This window comes from Pristiophorus japonicus, chromosome 14 (genome assembly GCF_044704955.1).
Source record: "Pristiophorus japonicus isolate sPriJap1 chromosome 14, sPriJap1.hap1, whole genome shotgun sequence".
Classification (NCBI taxonomy): domain Eukaryota; kingdom Metazoa; phylum Chordata; class Chondrichthyes; family Pristiophoridae; genus Pristiophorus; species Pristiophorus japonicus.
The window spans coordinates 30,076,531-30,100,821 of record NC_091990.1 but is presented as its reverse complement, the minus strand read 5'-3'; the positions used below and the strand labels follow the sequence as shown (position 1 = coordinate 30,100,821).

The following is a 24,291-nucleotide window of genomic DNA, read 5'->3' as shown; positions in this document are numbered from 1 at the left end:
AAAGGGTAATCAGTTTATCAACCGGAGTTGACGCTGCCTCTGTGTTTGTGAGGCTGATTAAAGTAATAAGTAGAATTATGAGGCATATTTCGATAGGCTTTACAAAGCAGTTTAGATGTGCTGCATTTTATGCAACTAATTTACCTTATTTCCATTGTTGCAGCATTTGATTTTGTTTTCAGAAGGGGGAGATCATGTCTGGCCGACCAAGTATTTTTTAAGGAAGTGACATCCCAAGTAGATATTAGATAGCTCTGATGCAGTGTATCTAGACTTCCAGAAAAAGCCTTTGATGAAGTTTCATATGAAAGGCTTCTACAGTGGATATGATGGGCAAAATGTAGAGGTCACTGAGGAATTGGCTGAAAGAGAAGAAACAGCAGCTACTCCTTGAGTTTTTGCCTTTCTACCAGTGCTGAGTCCCGTACTGTTCCTATTCTATTTATAAGCAATCTACATTAAAAACGTAATGTAACTTTGTCAAGTTTGCAGATGAAACTAAACTTCTAAAAAAAAGTAGACAGAAGAACATCGACAACATTTGCAAGTGGTTAGAATTATAGGGCCCAAGTTTCGGGCCGCGCCTAGAACAGCGCAGCCCCGACCTGGACGCCCGTTTTTCGCGCATGAAAGTGCGTCAAAAAAATACCTTCAGATTCTCTGGCTCCCTGCAGGTCCTTTGGAGCTGGGCACGGTGCAACACGAGCTGTGGGGGGGGCGGAGCCAGGTCCCTGCGCTGAAATCAGTGCCGGGACCTCTGCACAGGCGCGCTGCAGTGGGCGCGCATGTGCAGTAGTTCCAGGCGCCTGAAACTGTGTGGGAGGGGCCCGAAGCACGCAGCCCCTAGGCCCTGGCCAAATGGGCTCACTGGGATGGCAAAGATCAGGCTGCACCTCCCTCATCCAGCTCCTGCTCTGGCTCCAGCTTGCTCCCCTGTCCCCTGTTCTGGCTCTCTCAATCCCCCCCCCCCCGGCTCCGCTGCCCGCTCCCCCCCGCCCCCCCCAGTTCCAGCTCCCACTCCGCCCAGCTCAGGCTTCCCCCGGCCACCTACTTTTAACTCTGGTCCGCTCCCTCTTCCTTCGGCGGAGCCCGCCCCCAGCATCTTGCTGGGGGCGGGCCCCGCCCGAAGTCTTCGGCCCGGCTTCTTCACGTCGGCCGGGCCCGTTCAGCCTCCTCCCTCCCTCCCTCCCTCCCTCCCTCCCTTCCTCCCTCCCACTTCTCCCCCCTCTCTCCTGCCCCCCCCCCCTCCTATCTTTCCCCCCCCCCTCCCCCTCCCCCTGCTGATAGAAACACACCGAGAGAGACACATGTGGGTTGTTGGGGGGGGGGGGGGGCTCCCGGTGCTGCAGTTGGTGAGTAGAAATTTTTTTATTTATTGATTTTTTAAAAAATTTTTGATTGGTTGATTTATTGATGTATTTATCATTTATTATTGATGATGGCTCTTTATTTGTAAAACTGAAGTGTTTAATGTTTGTAAACTTCCCTTCCACCCCCCATCTCTCCCCTCCCCCCCACCCCCCCCCCCATTCCCTACGCCTGATTTTCTAAGTGTAGGCAAGGTTTTTCTGAGCATACAAAAATCTACACTTACTCCATTCCAAGTTAGTTTGGAGTAAGTTTTCACTGCCTAAACTTTCAAAACGGGCGTAAGTGGCCGGACCCGCCCCCTTTTGAAAAAAAAAATCTGTTCTAAACTGAAACTGTTCTAACTGACTAGAACTGGAGCAAACTAAATGCCGAGAATTGCAATTTCTAAGATACTCCATTCTAAACCAGTTGCTCCAAAAAAAACAGGAGCAACTCAGGCCGAAACTTGTCCCCATGGAGTGTATAATGAAATAGAGATAAATGCAAAGTGTGGCACCTTGGAAGAAAAATTGTGGGACACTATTTTTCAATGGAAGGTTTCGAACTCGCGAAGAAAGAAGGAAATCCGAACTTCGTATTAGACTTGACACTTCCCATATTCAGCAAACCACATATTGAGCTACTTCTGCTAATTTGAAGTTATTGCTAGAAAAAAATTGGTTTATTCAATAATAGGATTGAAGCAATTTAAATAACAGCATAGAATGCACGTTTTGCTCAAAATTCAAATTCGCAGATGGTTCGAGTTATGCAACTTTTTAAATGAAGTGGAATAAAGCATATTGCAAAATCAGCAAGGTCTGAGACCAAGCTGTATTGTGCTGTGGTCAGGGTACACCTAGAGTACAGAGACATGCAAAACATTAATATGGAAATGGTGCAGAGTGGGGCCAGTACATTGATCTATTGTGCTGGAGAACGGGCTCTTCAACCTTGAAAGGAGACAAATGAAATGATACCTTGTAGAGCTTTATAATGTCTTGATTAAATAATCTGCATAATCGGAGGTGCTGTCTTCTGGATGAGAAATTAAACCGAGGCCTCTTCCTGTTTAAGTAGATGTAAAAAATTTCATAACACTATTCAAGGAAGAGCAGCTCTCCCATCTCCTGCATCAACCATCATCACCTAAAGATTAACTGGTTATTTACCTCATTTGCTATTTGGGACCTTGCTGTGAACAGTGTTTGTCTGCAAAACAGTGACTACTCTGCAAATATAATTAATTGGCTGTGAAGCACTTTGGGGTGTCGTGCGGACATGAAAGATGCTACATAAATGCAAGTTCTTTATTTATAAAATAGGAAATGGTAGAAAAGGTTCGTCAAATTCTACCATGACTGCAGGAAAACGGGACGTAGGCACAAACTGGTAAGTTTAGGACTGATGTCAGGAAGCACTTCACGCAAAGTGTGTTTAGTGCCTTCAGCGGTCTTCCGGGTAGGGTAGAAGAGGCAAAAACTCCAGTCGTTGAGAAAGTGGTTAGGTGCTGTGATAGTGGGATGTTGGATATCTGGAGTGAATTTGATCTGTATAGATGTTTGTGATGTACAAAATGTCCCTGACTGTTGAAACCATTGAGGATTTATAGAGGTACACTTTATAAATTATAAATGATTTTATAAATGACTTGTGCTTTACTGTTACCTTGTTATAATTATCTGCTTGGTTATACATAACTTTTTTTTTTAAAGTACATGTACAATGCCCCGAATCCGGAATTCCAAAAACCAGAATTGTCCGAAAACCAGATATTTTGTGCATCGCAGAAGAAGTCGTCCGGAATCCGGAAATACCTGAAAATTGTCCCAGAAGTTGCCGGATTCGGGACATCTGATTTCTTCTCCTAAAATCCAAAATAACCAAAACTCGGCCCCGAGGTTGCTGGATTCGGGACGTCGGATTTTTCTCCGAAATCCGAAAAACACGAAAACCGGAACGACATTGGTCCCGAGGTTGCCGGATTCGGGACGTTGTACCAGTACTGACTTCGGGGACAGTTAGACAACAGGAATTGTATTCAGTGAGCTGAATTTTAATAACACAAGTTATTAAAATGTTGCTTACATCTAAATTGCACTTGCACATATAATTTCATATAATGGTAGTGAATTTAAATAATTTGGTACATTAGGATTCTGTGCTGAGGCAGTTAGTGTCGTTTAAGTGTTCTGTGAATGGAAACTGGCAGCAGTGTCCTGAAAATGTTGGTGAATTAGTAAACAAGGGAGACATTCAGATACTGGAGATTGTGCAGAGGAGAGTCACAAGGCAGATCCCCAGTGCCAAAGATCTGAGTTATGAGGAACTAGTGGAGAAATTTGGGCTTGTCCACCTGGAAAGGAGGTGTCTGAGAGGTGATCTTATAGAACTATATAAGATAGTTAAGGGAATAGCAAAGGTAAATCCAGAATATTACTTGTTAAATTGCTAGAGTAAAACTAGAAAATTAATAAATTTAAGGCTGATGTCAGGAAATTCTTTGCACTGAGCAATCAATGTATGAAATAGATTTCCAGGAACAATTGTGGAGGCAAAGACCCTGGGACTTTATAAGGAATAATTGGATGCTAAAATGGGGCAACTTTAAGATCTTTCTGATGGATGAACTACGATGGACCAAATTTCCTTCCTCATCCGTAACTATCTTGTGATCTTGTCAATCAGTTATTCAACCATTGAAAGATGCTTAATGGGCATACTGATTGACAAAGATCCTCCTCAATGAGCCAATGCAGGCTACCCTTCCCATTTCAGGAGAGCCTGCCTAATGCTGCCAGTGACTGCTAATGACTGCAGATCTCCCTGTAGTACTAATTTACTGCCCTCAATAAATGGAGCGAGTGTGTGGTGGTGGTAGCTCTGAAAGAGTTTATAGAGATGGGGAGTGAGGCCATGGAGAACTGTAAACATATGGGTGAAAATTTTAAATTTGAGGTGATGCGGGACTGGGAGCCAGGTCAGCGAAGTGCAGAATAGAATACAGGCAGCAAAGTGTTTCATGACCTGTTTACGGAGGATAAAGGATCGGTGGTCGGTCAGGTGAGCATTGGAATAATCAAGTCTGGGGATGGCGAAGATGTGGATGAGGATTTCAATGGCAATTGGGCTGAGGCGGAGGTTTTTGATCACCCCACCTAATCTCTCGTATGGCATAGAATCCGTTTTCCTCGTGCCTCAAGTGTTTTGGGATGTTTATGTTCAAGGTACAATATCAATGCGTGGTGTTGTTGTAGTAATAGTCATTGTCGATTCCTCTCGATTATAAATACCATTTGCCAACTTCAATGGCTTTTTAAAATGTATGGACCCACTTTTAAGGATTTATGTAGCTGCACAGCTAGATTGCCATGCCCCACTGCATTAAAACATCTGCTATTTAAGGTATATTTCCATTCTTTATTTTTGTTCCATTTTTCTGTATTAAACAGGATTTGTCACTTACTTGTTCTAGCCTATTTCTATCTTCCTGTAGTCTGTGGCATTCTTCTTGGCAGTTTGCTGCCACTTCCAGTGCCTTTCCTTTCTAAATCCAGATTATTTTTAGTGTGTGTATATCTCATTTTCTGTCTCTGCCTCCATCCCCCCCCCTTCTCCCCCTGCCCCCGGTAGCATTGCTCAGGTGAGGGAGATACAGTGAATTAGAACAATAGGGATGTTGTGTCATGCATCTTAATTTAAGAATTTATTTCATAACTTGGTGATGGAAGGTTACAAGGAGGTCTCGGATAAGTACAAATAAGGAAGGTCCTTTAATCTATCTAGCTCATCCTTGTATAGAACTCTCCCTCCACCTCCCCAAAATCCTAGCATCTAACTGCGTTCAGTTTGAACCAATGCAGTCTTGTCCTACAGTTGTGTTTTAAATAGAAGTAATCCTCTGATTAACCGTTTATATTCTACTTGATATCTTGTATGACCCTAGGTGCTTCTCTCATTTATCTCCTTTTCAAGACGAAGGAGTGAGTATTTCTAATTTCTTCAGAATTTAAAAGCACAGAATTAAATATGATGGGAGGTGTAGGTTTTATTGCCTCAAGCTGGGAGAATTGCTACGCATGGGTTGGCTTTCTTTTGAAATGGAATGCACCTGGCACATTGATAGCATAACAGTTTGTGTGCCAATACTTTGCATCTCTGCGTGGTGGGATGTGCATTCTTGTCTGTGATTTCCTATATAGGAAGTTCTTGATCTTGGTGGTGTCATCAGAGGACAGTGGCAAATGGAGGCCAAATACATCCAACCGGGAGGACTTGTTTCATCACTTTCCAGGGGTAACCAGTACATATTAGAAATTCATACAATTTGTGAAGGGCATATAGGGTGCTGGGAAATGTCACATCTATTGAAATATGCGATGAAAAATTCAACACCAATGTGAAAAATGTTACAGCAAGTGACAAAATGAAGCTGTATCATCGATTCTCTGCTTCAACATTTTTCCATTCTATTTTACTGTATTCAATGTTGGGAGTGATGATGGAAGTGCACAAGCTAACTGATTAGTACTCAAACTATTGTCCTATTTTGTGACAAATAGGAAATACTGTAATCTGTCAATGCGCACTCTGAATTTTCTGTCTTGTGTAACACCATCCTTCTGTCTTGGAACAGACAAATATTGCTTACTTGCAGGTGGAACTGGATGGGGTCGAAAGTTGGGGAAACGTGAGGCGCAATCATCAACTTGGCAACAATTTGTTTAATAGCATATTGTGTTGAGGATAATGTGCATTGGGTCAAAATAGTGCTAAAGAGAAATTCCACATACACAGGTTTTACTAGTGATTAAGCAGAACTGGTGTTTTCTGATAATTGGGAGCTGTTAACACAAGTCCTAAATTTCTGTAATGTTCCAACAAGCCATGACAAAGGCTGCTGAAGATCTCCACAGAAAAATCCGTCATTGCTCGTGTACTCATCTGTAGTAGGAGACATATTTTCCACAGTGCCTCTGTACAATTATCTTTTCATTCTCCTAGTGTTAAATGCTTAATTTGCATTGAGATGGTTTTACCAGCAAATGGAAAAAGCACTGACTAAAACATGGGTGGTGTGTGCCTCAGTCCCTAATCCTTCAGGTTCCTCCCCATACCAGTCACTCAACAGTTTTGCTGCTATTTGCTGGAATGAAAAAACACACCTTGCTTGCAGTATTTAATAGCATTTATTGTTGTAAAATCTTGTACTAGAAAGGTGCTACAAGCATTTCTCCTCCCTCTTGGTAAAACCACCTGCTGTACTGCATTTTGTCGAGATTTTTTGATGGTTATTGATGTATTTTCAGAACTAGTCTGACTTTATCTTGCCATGGATCTAAAAGAAGCAAAGAACAGCAGCATTCTTATAATATGTTGATGTTTAAGTGCAGGTTTTTTTTGGAAAGGTGACACTTTGCTTCTTCTAGACTCTTGGCAAGATGAGCAAAGCTGCAGGTAGGTCAGAGAATAACTGCTTGATTGGTGGATGAGCTTGCAGCGGCCATGTTCACCTGTGGAGCCCGATAGCATTTACCGCCGTAGAGATTCCGTCTTTTTAAAAAAAAAGGAAGCCTGCATAAGCAGAACCAACCAGAACAATGGGTTTCATTGATGGCAAATGTTCGAAATCCACTTGGTTTACAGTAGCAAATGCGAGCTGAGTCATGTACAAATACCAAATAAAGTGTTAAACATTTTTTAGTGCATTTGAAGTGATGGAATTGAATTGATGCTGGCAACTTTTAGTTATATTCAACAGTTGTTTGAAGCCTAAAAGCTCCTTTAAAGCCAAGCAAATGTAACACGAGCTTTTCTGAGGAAATGGGATGGCATGGTGGGTCAGTAAACATGCTCTGTTACCTCTGACACTTGGGCATGAATGCAATTTGACCTGACCAGTTGAAAGCTCATCCTGCCAGTTGTAGGTTGCTTGTGAAATGGATTTGAGCAGTGCAGTTCAAACACAGCTGCTTGAGGGTTGCTGCTGCCCTTCAACCGTGGAGTAGGAGTAAGGATCACTTTTTATTTAAAGGGGGTGAAATTGGAAAGCAAGGGATAGCTTGCCTATTTTACTCTAACAAAATGGAGAATATTCAGAGCTCTACTGAAGAACCAGAAAATAGAATTATTTGATGTGAAAATAGTCACAGAAGTGATTTACAGGTAAGTACTTATACACAATGCTGCGTACCTGGCATTTATTGTGCTAGCTACATTTAAAGGCACAAATACAAAAATTGGCCATTTTTGTGCTACTAACTGAGTGGCATTGTCTGTTTTGTACTAATTATGGCCAGTTTAATGCACATCATCCAAAGGCATTAATGGCAGATACCTGGCAAATGGAAACATTCACTTCATTTTCTTTTATTTGGATGAACTTTCTGAAGGTGCATATGCTTCTGATTGATGTTCAATGTACTTTCTTGGAAGCTCGAACAACAATCTACATTTATGTAGTGCTTTTAACGTAGTAAAACGTTAAACAAGATATTTTGCTATTGATGTAGCTTAAGTTGACGGTTCATTGTTACAGATGTTATTTTAGAGTTTCTTCCCTTTTTTTTCGGTTTTGTGAACATGTGTACACTTAATATTCTGTGACTAAAATGCCTCAGAAATTTCTGATCCTTGCTACTCACGTGGTATTGATCACATGGTCAACACCGGCCAATTAGATTTCAAAGACCAACACCGGCCAAGACATTATCCTGCCAGTTTTGACAGCCGGCTCCAGAAATTGTGTAAAGAGGTGGGAGCTATGAAGTGACTTGAGCTCACCCAAGGACTCATTCTGTTTCTGTGTCATGACTTGTGGAGCCTTCTACATGTGTGCAGCTGAGTAACTTGCTGCAGAGCAGAAGCAGAGATCTGAAGTGCCCACACATGCTCATTCTGTGTGGGTACTGCAAGCCAACTGATTTCAGAAACGCTGATCCTACCACTTCTTTTATTTAGCTTAAATGAACAGAATCAGCACTCAGCATGGAAGCCAGTTCAGCTTAACTCTACCCCTCTTGCATTACGAGTAACACTGCAGATGTTTTGTACTGATGATTTTGCTTTCTTTAGGCTGGAACAGGACATTAAGAAGCTGAAAGCAGACTTGCAGGCAAGCAGACAGTGTGAGCAGGAACTGCGCAGTCAGATCAACTCGCTGACCAGCACGGAACGTAGTATCCGTTCAGAAGTCGGGCAGCTCCGACAGGAGAATGAGCTGCTACAGAACAAGTAAGGAATATTTTGTTTTTTAATGCATATTTTAGAAATATTTAGATTAACTCAGGTGCCATAATCTTCGTATTATGGAAACCGAGATATAGGACAAGCTGAAGATATTCTTCCGAAGGTTAAATTCCATAAATTGGATTCTGTTAGCTTTGGCCTTTGACAGGTTTTCCTCGGTGTCCAGCATTTCCCTTTGTATGCGCCAATGCCAACTTGCAGGCATGACAATAATAGAGCTGTTTGCATAAATTATGAAAACCTTTTGACGATTACATTTATGAAACAAGACTGTATCCAGGTGCTGGAACAATAAACCCGAGATATAGGACAAGCTGAAGATATTTTTCAGAAGGATAAATTCCATTATGTTGAATAATTGAAAATCCAAGTTTGACAGTGTAGCTCTTTAAGTGATAGGGAGACAAATCTGTGGAGATCTCCTTTTCATTGCAGTAGTTGAGCAGGATTTGATTGAAACAGTGCTGACTTTTTAAGATTGGATTCTACTTCATTTTGGTTCAGGCTTTGTCCATAAGAACATAAGAAATAGGAACAGATGTAGGCCATATGGCCCCTCGAGCCTGCTCTGCCATTCAAAAAGATCATGGCTGATCTGATCACTGGCTCAGCTCCACTTCCCCGCCCGCTCCCCATAACCCCTTATCCCCTTATCTTTTTTTAAAAAACTGTCTTTCTGTCTTAAATGTATTCAATGTCCCAGCTTCCACAGCTCTCTGAGGCAGCGAATTCCACAGATTTACAACCCTCTGCGAGAAGAAATTCCTCCTCATCTCAATTTTGATCATGCCCTCTAGTTCTAGTCTCCCCCGTTAGTGGAAACATCCTCTCTGCATCCACCTCGTCAAGCCCCCTCATAATCTTATACGTTTCGATAAGATCACCTCTCATTCTTCTGAATTCCAATGAGTAGAGGCCCAGCCTACTCAACCTTTCCTCATAAGTCAACCCCCTCATCCCCGGAATCAACCTAGTGAACCTTCTCTGAACTGCCTCCAAAGCAAATATATCCTTTCGTAAATATGGAAACCAAAACTGTACGCAGTATTCCAGGTATGGCCTCACCAATACAAAACTGTAGCAAGACTTCTCTGCTTTTATACTCAATCCCCTTTGCAATAAAGGCCAAGATACCATTGGCCTTTCTGATCACTTGCTGTACCTACATATTATCCTTTTGCGTTTCATGCGCAAGTATCCCCAGGTCCCACTGTACAGCAGCACTTTGCAATCTTCCTCCATTTAAATAATAACTTGCTCTTTGATTTTTTTTCTGCCAAAATGCATGACCTCATAGTTTGAGCTCTCATTGTAAGTTTTATTTTTTACCAGATTACATACTGCTGTGCAAGCCAAACAGAAGGACAAGCAAACTATAAGCCAGTTAGAGAAGAAACTCAAAGCAGAGCAAGAGGCAAAAACCTATCTTGAAAAACAGTTGATGGAAGAGAAGAAGAGAAAGAAGTTGGAGGAGGCAACTGCAGCTCGAGCTGTGGCACTTGCTGCAGCCACAAGGTAATAACCTCAAACAAGGCGTATAAATTACCGCAAATAAATACACCGAATCTTTATTTAGACCTGATAAAATGATCATTATATATCTATTTTTGCCAGCCTTTTGCTTGCATGAGTGTTTTACAACAGTGTGATTATTCTATCAGATTTTATGCCGCTTTAATTATTATTGAATTATGGTGTGATTTTATTTTGTATTTTTATTATTGTGCAAATAGAAACATTATTTTTACCTCTTTTAAAAACAAAAAATAGATATTGTGACCCTGTCCTGTTTTACAAGTGTCAAGTGGCTGGATTGGAAGGGGAGAGAAAGTGAGGCTGTATAGTGGCTTTTATTTGCATCACTGAATATGATGAGATTCTTGCCAGTAGTTCACCACTCTGTTAACTTCATGCTGTGGGGAGATGAGAAGCAGGTGAGGCACTTCCAAGGCTGTGCTTGCATGCCTCCTAGTGGCCGATTCCAGCAGCATAGACCGGGATCTGGATGCAGATTTATTGATGCACAGTGCAGCGATGCCTGAACTTCTGTCCCAACCCTCGTAGGCAAGAGTGCACAGCATTGACAGAGCCTCACTCGAATGCTATGTGGATGGCTGGTGTGCAAAATTGTCATACTGATGCAATAGTGGTTGCCTCTGGATGTGATCAAGACCATGAGATGGAGAGAAGCTTTCATCCTGCATTAAATCTATGCTGTGTCCGAGACCTGAGTATTTTAGTGCTCTATTGTCTATTCAAAGATTAGAAAAATGTTCCGTCCCTTGCCACCAGCAACACACACATTACAATTTTTGAAAGCATTCAGTGTCCAAGTCAGACGGTACAGCAGAAAATATGACAAATTCATTTATTTTTTCATTAACATAATTGAATAAACAAATTATATTGGATGATTTATTAGTTCCAAGCTCTGGTGATCTTTAAATGTTAATATATATATTTGTACCCCACACTCTCCTCCAACAACAAGTATGAGGAGCTCATGGACGACTTTGTCTCAAAGATTGAGACCATCCAATCAGCTGCCTCTGCGAGTTCCCTTCCTTCACCTAGCCCACAAGGCCAAACTTCATCTGAGGCTCCCACCTGCCCTAACCCTAAACTCACATCTTTCTCCAGTTTCTCTTTGATCTCCCCTCTTGATCTCTCCAAGCTCGTCTTGTCCATGAGACCCACTTCCTGCTCCTTTGACCCTATTCCCACTAAACTGCTGACCACCCAACTTCCTTTTTTGGCTCCCATGTTAGCCGACATTGTTAATGGTTCTCTCTCTTCAGGTACTGTTCCCCTCTCCTTCAAATCTGCTGTCATCACCCCTCTCCTCAAAAAAACCAAAAAAACCCTTGAATCCACTTTGCTAACTATCGCCCCATCTCCAACCCCTCTTTCCTGTCCAGAGTACTTGAACATGTTGTCGCTTTCCAAATCCGTGACCATCTTTCCATGAATTCAATGTTTGAATCCCTTCAATCTGCTGCTCGCTCCTGCCACAGTACCGAAACTGCTCTCATCAAAGTCACAAATGACATCCTTTGTGACTGTGACCAAGGTAAACTATCTCTCCTCGTTCTTCTGACCTGTCTGCAGCCTTTGACACAGTTGAACACTCCATCCTCCTCCAATGCCTCTTAACCATCGTCCAGCTTGGTGGGACTGCACCCGTCTGGTCCATTCTTATCTATCTAATCATAGCCAGAAAATCTCCTGCAATGGCTTCTCTTCCCACTCCCGCATCGTTGCCTCTGGTGTCCCTCAAGGATCTGTCCTTGGTGTCCCCCAAGGATCTGTCCTTGGCCCCTTCTTATTTCTCATCTATATACTACCCCTTGACGATATCCTCTGAAAACATGGAGTCAGTTTCCACATTTACGCTGATGACACCCAGCTCTACCCCTCCACCACTTCTCTCGACCCCTGCTTGGTATCTAAATTGTCAGATTGCTTGTCCGACATCCAATACTGGATGAGCAGAAAAAGACCGAAGCCATTATCTTTGGTCCCCGCCACACACTGCATTCCCTAACCACTGACTCCATCCCTCTCCCTAGCATCAATCTGAGGGTGAACAAGACTGTTCACAACCTAGCCACATATCCACGGCATAACTAAAACCGCCTTTTTCTACGTCCGTAGCATTGCCTGCCCCCGCCCCTGCCTCAGCTCTTCTGCTGCTGAAACCCTCATTCGTGCCTTTGTTACCTCTAGACTTGACTACTTCAACTCACTCCTGGCTGGCCTCCCACATTCTACAATACGTAAACTTGTGGTCATCCAAAACTCAGCAGCCCGTGTCCTAACTCGCATTAAGTCACGATCATCCATCACCCCTGTGCTTTCTTACCTATGTTGGCTCCCGGTTAAACAACACCTCGATTTCAAAATTCTCATCCTTGTTTACAAATTACTCCATGGCCTTGTCCCTTCCTATCTTTGTAATCTTTTTCAGCCTTACAAACTCACAAGATGTCTGCACTCCTTAAATTCTGCCCTTTTGACCATCCCTTATTATAACTGCTCAACCATCGGTGGCCGTGCCTTCAGCTGTTTGGGCCTTAATCTCTGGAACTTCCTCCCTAAATTTCTCCGCCTCTCTACCTCTTTCCTCCCTTAAGACTCTCCTTAAAACCTACCATGAACTCATTGAATAGCGGTGCAGGCTCGAAGGGCCGAATGGCCTACTCCTGCACCTATTTTCAATGTTTACCTCTTTAACAAAGCTTTTGATCATCTGCCTTAATTTCTTGTGTGGCTCGGTGTCAAATTTATCTGTTTGTCTGTAACACTGTTGTGAAGCTCCTTGGGATGTTTTACTACGTCAAAGGCGCTATATAAATAAAAGTTGTTATTAAAAGTTCTGGGTTGTCACTTCACAGATGTAAGTGAGGTATTCGCTCACCTGCTCAACAACAACCACAAAGGTTGCATTCATTTATATGAATGCATAAAATGAAGGATTTAACACCTTTTTATTTTTAAGAGGGGAATGTACAGAAACTCTAAGAAGTCGTATTCGAGACCTGGAGACAGAGTGCAAGAAGTTAACAATTGACATGAAAGTCAAAGAAGACCAGATTCGTGAGTTAGAGATGAAAGTACAGGTAAGTCTGTGGCCTAAAGAACATCTAGTACAAGGTCAGATAACTAATCACCATCTAGAAATAACCAAGTCATATAATTGCAATTTCACACCAGCATCAAAGTATTAAGAGTGGCTGTAACCCTCTGGCTGGTTTGGTTGATGTATCCATGTAAAATTAACTTTTTTTCATGACTTCCCCTCAACCCTCTCCCAAAAATACTCTGATGCTTCCACAGTCATAATAGCCTGCTAATACACATCGTCTAAACTTGTGAAGAATGGTCACGTGGTCAAAGTACCAGAGGGCTGCCAGTGTCTGTACAACTATATATAGGCAGCTTTGTTTGCCAGCTACAGGGGAGGAGGGAAGTAAATTATGCAAAACAAAGTCCCATTTAACCAAATTATACACTTGAGTGAGAAGAAAAACTTTGTCTATAGAGCATGCTGCAGTTAAAGTGTGATTTATGTTTTGTTCATAGCAATTGTTTTTTTTTCTTTTTGAAGGAACTGCGTAAATATAAAGAGAATGAAAAAGACACAGAGGTATTGATGTCGGCACTTTCAGCCATGCAAGATAAAACACAGCACTTAGAGAATAGCCTGAGTGCTGAGACCCGAATCAAGTTGGATCTCTTCTCTGCACTAGGGGATGCCAAACGGCAGCTGGAAATTGCACAGGGTAAGAAACTGGTCAGCAAGTTGCTTGGTTTAATTCTGAGTACTGTGCAATAATTTGTAATTCACACTACTGGAATTTACTTGCTTTTCTACAGTGGACTCAGCATCCTAGTAGTTTGCATGCTTACTGAATGAGTTGAAGGTCAGAAGGCTGGCACAAAAGGCATTGGAGAACTTGAGTCTGTAGGCATGGGATAAGGGTTTCAGTTATGGTTGGAATGTGGCGGGGACAGTGATGGGCAATATTGCAATGTTTGGAAGTAACAATCTTGGTGAGGGATAGGATATGGGTGTGAAGCTTAGCTCAGGATTGAACAGGACTCTTGAAGTTAATTAAGGTTTCATCTTCCTGATGATTATTGAAAGAAAATTCTGGCTTATCCACAACTAATGTTAGATGGGCAATTTGAGAACATAAATGTGGTCCTTGGGTCGATGGAGTGTCATCTGGATATTTAAGAAAGGTGAACCTTTATCTGTGGATGATGCCACTAAGGGACAGCACATATATTTATTTATGTTATATTTTTATGTCTTTTATTTATATATATATATATATCTCATCATCGGCAGTCCCTCAGGATCGAGGAAGACTTGCTTCCACTCTTAGCGTGAGTTCTTAGGCAGGGAGCCTGGTTTGCCGCATGCTCCTTCCGCTGCCTGCGCTTGATTTCTGCATGCTCTCGGCGATGATACTCGAGGAGCTCAACGCCCTCCCGGATGCACTTCCTCCACTTGGGGCGGTCTATGGCCAGGGATTCCCAGGTGTCAGTTGGGGATGTTGCACTTTATCAAGGAGGCTTTTAGGGTGTCCTTGTAACGTTTCCTCTGCCCGCCTTTGGCTCGTTGGCCGTGGACGTAGAGCGCTTGCTTTAGGAGTCTCTTGTCTGGCATGCGAACTATGTGGCCTGCCCAGCGGAGCTGATCAACTGTGGTCAGTGCTTCAATGCTGGGGATGTTGGCCTGGACGAGGATGCTAAAGTTTGTGCGTCTGTCCTCCTAGGATCTTGCGGAGACATTGCTGGTGGTATTTCTCCAGCGATTTGAGGTGTCTACTGTACATGGTCCATGTCTCTGAGCCATACAGGAGGGCGGGTATTACTACAGCCCTGTCGACCATGAGCTTGGTGACAGTTTTGAGGACCTGGTCTTCAAACACTCTTTTCCTCAGGCGGCCGAAGGCTGCACTGGCGCACTGGAGGCGGTGTTGGAACTCGTCGTCAGTGTCTGCTCTTGTTGATAGGAGGCTCCTGCGATAAGGGAAGTGGTCCACTTTTTCCAGGGCCACGCCATGGATCTTGATGTCTGGGGGACAGTGCTGTGCGGCGAAGACATACATAATATATATCAGGAAGAGAAAATTGTTGGTGTTGCAGTAGCTGCATTGGGACAGGTAAAAATGGAACCACATAAGGGCAGTACCCCAGAACTGGACCATGAAGGAGAAGTGATATTGTTGAATGCTGCAGCCATGTTGGAGAACAAGAAAGATGAATAGTTTCACGTCGTAGAGGATATTGTTGACTGTGAGCAGCATGGAAACCAGACTAAAGAATTGGAACCGGATGCTATACCAGAAGTATAATGAAGCTGAGAGACGATAACACGTTGAAGAATTTTGAGGAAGAACAGGTTACCAGTTGGAGAGGATAGTTACGGTTCATAATAGCTTACTGCTGCAGTTCAGGCTTTCTACTATCACTTGTATTCAGAGAACAAGTCTCCTGTGATCCAAAATCTGGATGTATGGGAATTGTGCCCAGAATCAACAGATGCCCCTAATTGTAGTATATGATACACTGGAGACCACAAGGGATGCCTATCACTATTTCTCTCAAAAAGTGCAAACTACCAGGCTGGCAGGCCATTGTGTGTAGGCTAAAACTAGTTGTCAGATTTATTTACATGTTAATTAAAACACAGGTGTCAAATAGTACAGTGAGGTCCTGAATCGGCACGATTGGATTTGGCCATAAGTAGTTAAAATACCCTTTTTAGAATGGATTTCTTAAACAATTTGGTAAGCAACAAGACTCTTGGGTGAAAGATTTTCATCCTACTTTCATGATGCACTATTGTCAGTGAATGATGCAAATTGTGGTTCATCCATGGATATCCTGTAAAGCTGAACAACCTGGGCTTGATTTAGGCTAGGGCTTGATTTAGGCTACGGAAAGTCCTTTAGATTACAGCTTATCGTTATTTCTAATCAAATTAGGAGTTTAACAGATCTTGCACCTGAGGTGCTGATGCCTGGGAATGATTATTTCACTTGGATAGCATTTCACACTGTAATGGAGTTTTTCTAATGTCTCAGCATTCAGAAAGTAGCGAGTCATTTTCAGCGCAGTCTTGTCAATTTGCTTGTTGACATTTCAAGAAAATTGGTCTGGGCACCAAGCCACTTTTATGACTTAATTTCTGCGCAAAGGCACAGACACAAATAAAACTCCTCCAGGATAGACATTTCTCTTTGAACATGCTGATCGGTCTGGCCAGTTTGGCGTATTGTCCATGTTACAGAAGCACAGAGATTCCATTAGTGATATTACTGGTTGCAGCAATTTTTAATTGTTTATCTAATCCATATTTAGTCATATAAAATAAGCAATCTCTGTCACCCCTACATTAAATAGTGGACTGTGATCGTTCTACCTCATAATGTTCATTGTAAAATGATATTGCTTGTGTATGTGATATTGTAGGAATCTAATGAAGCATCTGAAAAGATTCTATGTACAGGAGAGAAACCAGAGATTTTGTTTCATTCAATTTTCAAAAGCTTTTCCACTCGAGTATTTATTGTAACACCTTTATCTGTTCCTCACAGGCTTTAAGCTTTTCTGTAATTTCAGTGATATTATTCGAGTAATGCTTAGTTTTTCTCCCACTCTCCCGCTTTTTCTCTCCGATTTCCCACTTCCCCATAATCTGGCTCTCCTATCTTTTCTACCCCCTCCATCACATAACCACATCTAATACTTTTGTTTATAGTTAGCCATTTAATTTTACGATGGAAGTTTGGTCTCTATCAAAGGCCAGAAATTCCTCTAACTCTATTCCATGAAGTATGCCAACTGATGAGCTGACCTTAAGGACATGTTTACTGCTTCATGTTCTATTCAACAAATGGGACATTTTAGAATAAGGAATAGTGCTGGTCAGTAAAGTGGCTACAGCTTAATTATAATTTAAGTCCTGATTTCTCCAAATGAAATGCATATGACTTTTTTTTATTTGCAGAATGTTAGCAAATACCTATAGATTTTGAATTCAATATGTTTTGATTCTACTTAGAATCTTAGTCTATTTCTGAATTTTTGTTAACTGGTATGCTAGCAATTGACAAATTAGAGTTCATACTTAGATCTTCAGAGATCGGAGTATTTTCTGACCATCATTATGTACATGTTATCTTTTCCAGGGCAAATCATTCAGAAGGATCAGGAGATCAAGGAGTTGAAACAGAAAATTGCTGAGGTTATGGCTGTAATGCCCAGCATTGCATACACAGCAGCAACCAGCACTCTGAGCCCTGTGACACCTCATTATTCCTCCAAATTTGTGGAGACCAGCCCTTCAGGACTTGATCCCAATGCCTCAGTTTATCAGCCCATGAAGAAGTGACTGCGCGCCTCTTTTTCCCGCCCTTCCTACTTCCCCATCCTTTCCCAGACTTTATCGATGTGGTGACATCATGCAAGAGTGTTCTGCAGTCAAGATGACAATGTAACGTGTGACTGTACGTACTAGTTGTAGTCAAAAAAAAAATACAAAAAATGACATCATGGTGTCGACTAGAACTGCCCGATGGCTTCTTCTTTCCTGTAAATTTTTTAAAAACCTCCCAGAACTTTGCAGTTTTTTTGGAAAGTCTGGTCAGTGCATTGTGACTTCTTCTAGGTTCTTTCTTCTGCCTTTTATTTTTCGTTTGGTTTCCTCTTGGAGAATTTTATTTTTTAAACAGATCTGCGAACCCACACTCATGCAAAATGACAGGGTTGGAAACTCGGCAATAAATTTTAGATTGATTTTGAATCATTGCTGACTAGCTCTTTAACTGATGGCCCATTTAATCTGTCGAACACCATAACCACCTGTTCTACCACAAGTGTAGGAGTTCAGAGCGTTGAATAAATTTTCTCAACATGTTCTTGTGCATCAGTCAGTGAATTGGACTGTTTTACTGTACTTCCCTCAGCCCCTGCAACTTTCAGAGCTAACTTACATTTCTAGCTCTTAAGCCTAACTGGTGCTGCTAAGTATTGTAAAAATTCATATACATTTTAACAGTGACTTTGTCACCAAGTGCTGGAAATTGAGAAGTGTTTCACATGAACCACGTTGAAGAAGGCTGCAGAATTGAAGTGGGAAGGGGGCATACTTAATCCGTGTGTTTGGAATATATACAGTGCCAATTAGGCTTCGAATTAGAAAATTAAGTGTGCTCTGTCTGCTAATTTAGTTGGTGAATTGGGACTTTTAGTTCCTAACTTCAATTAGAGGATATTCAAAATGGTGGCTAAACACATCTAGAGAGAGATGAAAGCCTTTTCTAATAAAAATACTGAGGAGTATCATTGCTCTCTCCTTGTTTATAAATGACTCTAATTTAAAATTGTTAATATATTTTATACCACACTTATAACACAACCTAAACACAATAAGTTATTGGAAACTGAATTTATCTGTGTGAGGAGGATGCTATGCAACTCTTTCATCTGCAATACTAATAAGTTATGGTTTCTCTCCTTCCCCAGCTCTCATCTACCCAATACACTCTTCTGGGATTAAGTTTGTAGTTGATGACTTGCCAATCAGCATGCTATCGAGACAAATATTAATATCATTACAGTAGACAAAATTCATCAGAACGCCACTACTCCTTGATAAATCCAGGACAAGATGTCGAATAGCCAAGTAGAAGTAACTAGTCGTTGAGAGCGACTAAGGTGGAAAATGAGTGGAATGGTTTGGGTGTCGGGGCTAATAGCACCTTTGACTGGTGGTTTATTAGGATGCATAGCTGACGACTGAGTGTCTTTTTTTCCAAAAAGGACTTGGGTAATATGAGTTATAGATACATTTTGTCAATCTATTCACTCATATAGCTGGACAATTTGAAAGGTTAATTGATCATTTCACACAACTGATTTAGCGAAGAATTCCCATATAATTCTATATATGAAACATGCATACTTTTGTTTTGACTTTAGAGATGTCATGCCAGGTATATTGTGATTTATAAAACGTGCATCAAATCTTGGCAGTTAAGTGGTTAATGGTATTACCAAAGGGGAGGGGGGGTCACATGGCTGTTTTCCAGTAACAATTTATAGTGAAGAAAACAAATGTAATCGGAAAGGTGCCATTTCCTCCTTACATGGATGAATCATTAAGGTGTACATTTGTGAGTAATTGATTAGTCATAGTAAAGTTAACTGTTCTTGAAAGCCTGAGTACTTCTATTATACCATGGAAACTCTACTGTGATGTCTCCATCAGATTAACAACAAAGTTCAGTTTTAATGAAAGTTTTTCAAGTATTCTAGAAAGTTTCATGTGTTGCATTTAAGGCCAAACATCCATATAACTTAGGACCAAATGGAGCTTGAAACATTGTTGCAGACTTTACTGGATGACAACTTGTAACAAAGCCTCACGATTAAGAGTAAATATTTTTTGGGATCTTGGTTTCAAAATAGTAGTGATCATAGTGCCTTCAAAATTTGTATCCAGAGGAAACCACATTTTTCAATAATGCACACATTCTTTTCCTTTGCCATATTTAGGGGTTCAAGTCAGACTTTCCAGTACATCTCCAGAGAAGACTTCTGGATACATATTTGAAACTAAAGTGTTATGCTTTATACAACCTTAAGTTATTGACACACACAACGTCTCATGTGCTTGACATTACTGCCTCATTTTAAAAAAAAGTATTACAGAATTTGTTGTATTTTTTGCACAAGTCAGCAACAGAGTTGTTGGATATTGCCTTTTTTCATTTACCACTTTGCAATTCTGTTAAGGAGCGTTTATTTGAACCCTTGTTTTCTTTTTATTCAAATATTTTGGAGTCTACCGCAAATTGGACTGTGCTAGATCCATCCAAGAGGGATAGTATTCATCAGATAAAGACAGGCATTATTTAAAACCTTTGATGATTAAAGACCTCTCTTAGATTTAATGTGCTCTATTTTCTATTGGATATTTATTATACACTGCAAAACTTGATAAAGCGGACAATATGCAGACCACTTGAAATGTAAATTTATCCCGAAGAAAGGTACATTTCTAATATGTATATCCCAACCTGGTACAGAGACCCAGTTTAAACTCTCTAGATAAATGTCTAGTGTTTTTTGTCCCAGGAGGCATCTGCATTGCCATTACCTTAACAGTATACCAGAATGTGATTGTTATGCGTGCAATAAAGGAAGAGGAAATCTATTTTGTACAAAGGAAAATAATTTATAAAACAGGCTGTAGATTTGCCAGTGAATGCTTTGTTTTAAAATTGTTTTTCTGTTGTGCTTTGACATAGGATGAATTTAAATTAAATCGGATTCAGCTCAAAATTATAATCCATTTTTATTGTGCCAAGGCTTGTTTTAAGTGTTGAGAGAAAAATGTTACTGAAGTGCACAAAATGTGTTTTTAATTTGGAATGGTTACAGTCACCTCATAGTGCATAGAACGTGCTTAAAGTGAATAATTGTTCTTGGATGGTTGTATGTAGGAGTGAATGAACTTGGGTGATGAGAAAAGTGTTTACTTTAGGCATCTTGCACCTGCTCCACCCAACCCACCAGAAATAAAGCCTCTTAATTTTTTGCAACAGAGTTGAGTAAGGTTGACTCTCAGGCTCTTTATTGACTGTCCAACAAGACGTGCTTCTGGAAGACATGACAGTCTTGAACAGCTGCTTTCTCCAGTTCATTTAACCATCCAGTATTGAATACTCAATTTGATGAAACTTGTTTTTGAGAACAACTGAGAATTTGGCAGATCTCAATCATGTGTGTTGAGAAACCAGAATTCTACCAAATCCCCACGAAATACATTTGAAAAACATTTCTCTTTAATTTGAAGCACTTTATTTTGTTCTGTAGTTATTTGATATTGCTCACCTCACAGAACAATGTATGATTTGTAATGGATTTAAAAAGAATGTTGGCCTTGATCCCTTGTAGTGGCATCATGAGTGACGCGGAAGTTTTTGAGCAGAACAGAGGAGGGAAAAAAACACTTGAAATGTGAAGACACTTATCTTTTTTTTAAAAAAAAAGGATATAAATTGAAATTACTATTAGAAATGCATATTTTGTCAGTAATGCTGGTATAAGAAGGAAAAAAATTGAGTGGTACAATTTATTTATAAATGTTATTTTTTTTCCCTAACGTGCACAATGCCGATGTGCTATCAGCATTGAGAAGCAATGATTGAGTGCGATAATGATACGATATGTATTATTTTTGAACTGCATTTTTTACCCAAATTGCTGAATGTGATGTGTTTTTTGGAGATCCAAACGTAAACCTGTAGATTTCTGTCCAAAGAAATCTAGCACCCATTTGCAATCATCTATAGCCGAAGAGTCCTGCACCAAAATAAAAATGTGGAGCAGATTGTTTCGCATACTGAGATTCAACATTGCTCCTAGACAACTAGTAATCGGCTGCTTGGATTGTAATAATTTAGGAATTACAAGGTTGTATTGCAATATACTGGGCAATCTGTAAATTGAGTCCCTCTGTCGCTACGTCGATGTGGTTAGGAAAGCTCTAACCTTGATTTCAATTTTGTTTCTCGATTATCAAAAGGATGCAACTTGCTGTAGTTCAGTGGTGCATGTCTTGTAAATTTCTCCCCCTGTAAACAAAAGTATACTCATTTAGTGCCACAGAGAAGACTGTCCCTTTGTGACTGACATATTCATGTATCAAACTGTCTTGGAATTCCAAACTCATAACCACAAAAATGGGAGGTAAGTATTCACCCGTCCCTATGAAGTGATGATTGACCTTGGTAAGTTACGATGAGATACATTTATATTGACGAACAGCAGTATTTGAGATTTTAACAGTATTGTGAGTATTGATTATATCCTGTCCCAATCTAATCCAAAAAAAACCCTCAAACAATTATCAGCAACGTCTACACAAGACATAATTAAGTGTTTCAAATAAAATTGTTAGTGCATCTTCTAGTCAGGAGCTAACTTTTTAACTTGGTTCTTGTTCATCCTTGCAGATGTGTTGCCTTTTATAACCTTGAAAAATTGAATATATAGTTTTGTAAGGTAATCCAGTAGCAACGCTGCTACGTTTTAAAAGATTTTGAAGTCTACAAAAGTATGCATCGAATCTTGTGGTCCAAATTCACTCTCTTTCTTCCATTCCTCTCAAGGACTCATACTTATTTTGAATCCTGGGCTGTAATCAGAACACTTTGTATACTTGCAGTAGACTCAGAGTGGTTAGCATTTCCAGATTTATTTTTCAAAAGTTTTTGTGTTTGACTGATATACGTCCCTCGGTTCAAAATGAAGATCCTGTTTAAGCGTCAAATTAGGTTCTTGAGGACAGAACTCTGTTGCAACCAGCAAAAATTGCTAAGTTTCGTTCATTTTCTTTTGACAATATTAGCTTCAGCCAAATGTGTGCGGTTTTGGCTGTTATTTTGGATTTTTTGAATCACCTTGTGTAATTGTCACCATAAGAGTGTTGCAGAAAATTGTCTCATGGATTCTTTGAGCATTGTGCAGAACATGGAGTATTGTCACTGACTTTTTTTGTGTTGAAATTAAAAACAACCCTGTCTCCCCTTGTTGCCACTTTGGCACTTTTCTTTATATAACTGATCTTGGCTGCATTCTCTTTCTGTGGGGTTTACAAGGAATAAACGTTTTTCTTGCAGATAGATTCTGCTGTGTTTCATTAATTACAAAATGCACGTCTGAGTACATTCACACTAATCACTAAGTGAAATGCAAACTACACCGTTCGGAGGTTCAGATGACGTTGTAAATGCCATCCAAACCAGGAAATTTGGGCGATTGCCTGACATTGGACATACCTATTTGTTTAAAAACAACACAATGACTTAAAGTTTCTAGTTTTGAAAAAAGCTCTGCAGCACTGATTGTGAATAATCGTTTTATGTAACAAGAGGATCTAGTTTGTATCTTTGGGTAAGAGATACCAACTCTTATGCTGAATTTAATTCTTGATGAAAGTAAATCTGACTAAAAATTGATCATCCTACACGTCATATTCATGTATCATTAATTTACAATTAATGTATTGTGTATATCAACCAATTTTAAAATTTGACCTAAATGACATCATTGATTTCACACAAAAATGCCCTAGTCAGCATGTCTTAATAACAGTATCTTGTCATTCTCATTACTTATGAAACAATTTTTCTTGTATATATTATTTTTATTAAGTACTTTTAATGGACATTTTTATAAACTTACCTGAAAAATTCAGACCGATTGGTGTGTCCCAGCATACAAGCAGTTAGAAGAGAAACTAGCCAAACAAAAATGAAAATGGTCATATTTACAATGTTGAATTTGGGACAGGATTTACTGTGTCACAGTGGTGAGTTCTTGTGCCAGTATTCTTTACTAAACATAGATGAATGCATCTGACTGAATCTATTGCTAATGCTTCAGAAACTGCAATTGAGTTACCTACTGGAATTTTGATGAACCTTTACATCATTGGAAACTTTTGGGACTAACTGCAATCCTTGTTTAGGTTTAAACATCTGACTTAAGGGAGCTTCTGGGATTAGGGCAAACATTTTGAGGTTTGGCTTTATAAAAAGAATCTTGTACAAAACCCATATTAAGAGTGGTTATCAAATTGACAATGTACTGAATTGAAAACTCGTTTCCCAAGCCCCCTCCCCGCCAACATTAGGTGCATAGCAGGATGCTGATTAGCTGTGAATCATAGTGTTTAGAGAAGTAGAACAAATGTTAAATGGGAAATGGCAGTAGATTAACCAAGTGAAACGCCAGGGAGACATCTCTTCCACCAACCAGATAATTATAGTATTTTCCCCCCCGCAAATTCAGTGAATTAGGTTTGTGAGCTTTATGATGACTCTGGTATCTATTTACCAGTGTCAAGCGTGACACCAGCAACCGATAAAAGGAGAACTCCAGTTTTCAGACCAGTGGGTTCAGATCACTGATGTTTAGTTGGTGGGCTTCATCAGTCAGTATATGCTCCACTTCAAAGCTCAATGTTTTTGCTGGTTCAGTAGAAGTCCTTGTTTAAATGAGGTAAATGTTTTAAGTGGACAAACCGCATCATGTTCAGGCTGATGGGGTTTCCAGTAAATCTGAATGAATTCCATATGTCACCATCCAAGTGAATATAAACAGTAG

At 40.4% G+C, this 24,291-nt stretch overlaps 1 protein-coding gene across 1 annotated transcript in view; it reads left to right on the top strand.

Annotated features, from left to right (window-relative positions):
* Positions 1-18,031, top strand: part of maco1b (macoilin 1b) — a 91,137-nt gene extending 73,106 nt beyond the window's left edge. The window contains 5 exon segments of the mRNA XM_070899081.1: positions 8,425-8,583; positions 9,931-10,113; positions 13,097-13,217; positions 13,706-13,880; positions 17,304-18,031. Coding sequence (XP_070755182.1) covers positions 8,425-8,583; positions 9,931-10,113; positions 13,097-13,217; positions 13,706-13,880; positions 17,304-17,506 — 841 coding nt within the window. The 3' untranslated portion in view covers positions 17,507-18,031.
* The last annotated feature ends 6,260 nt before the right edge of the window (positions 18,032-24,291 follow it).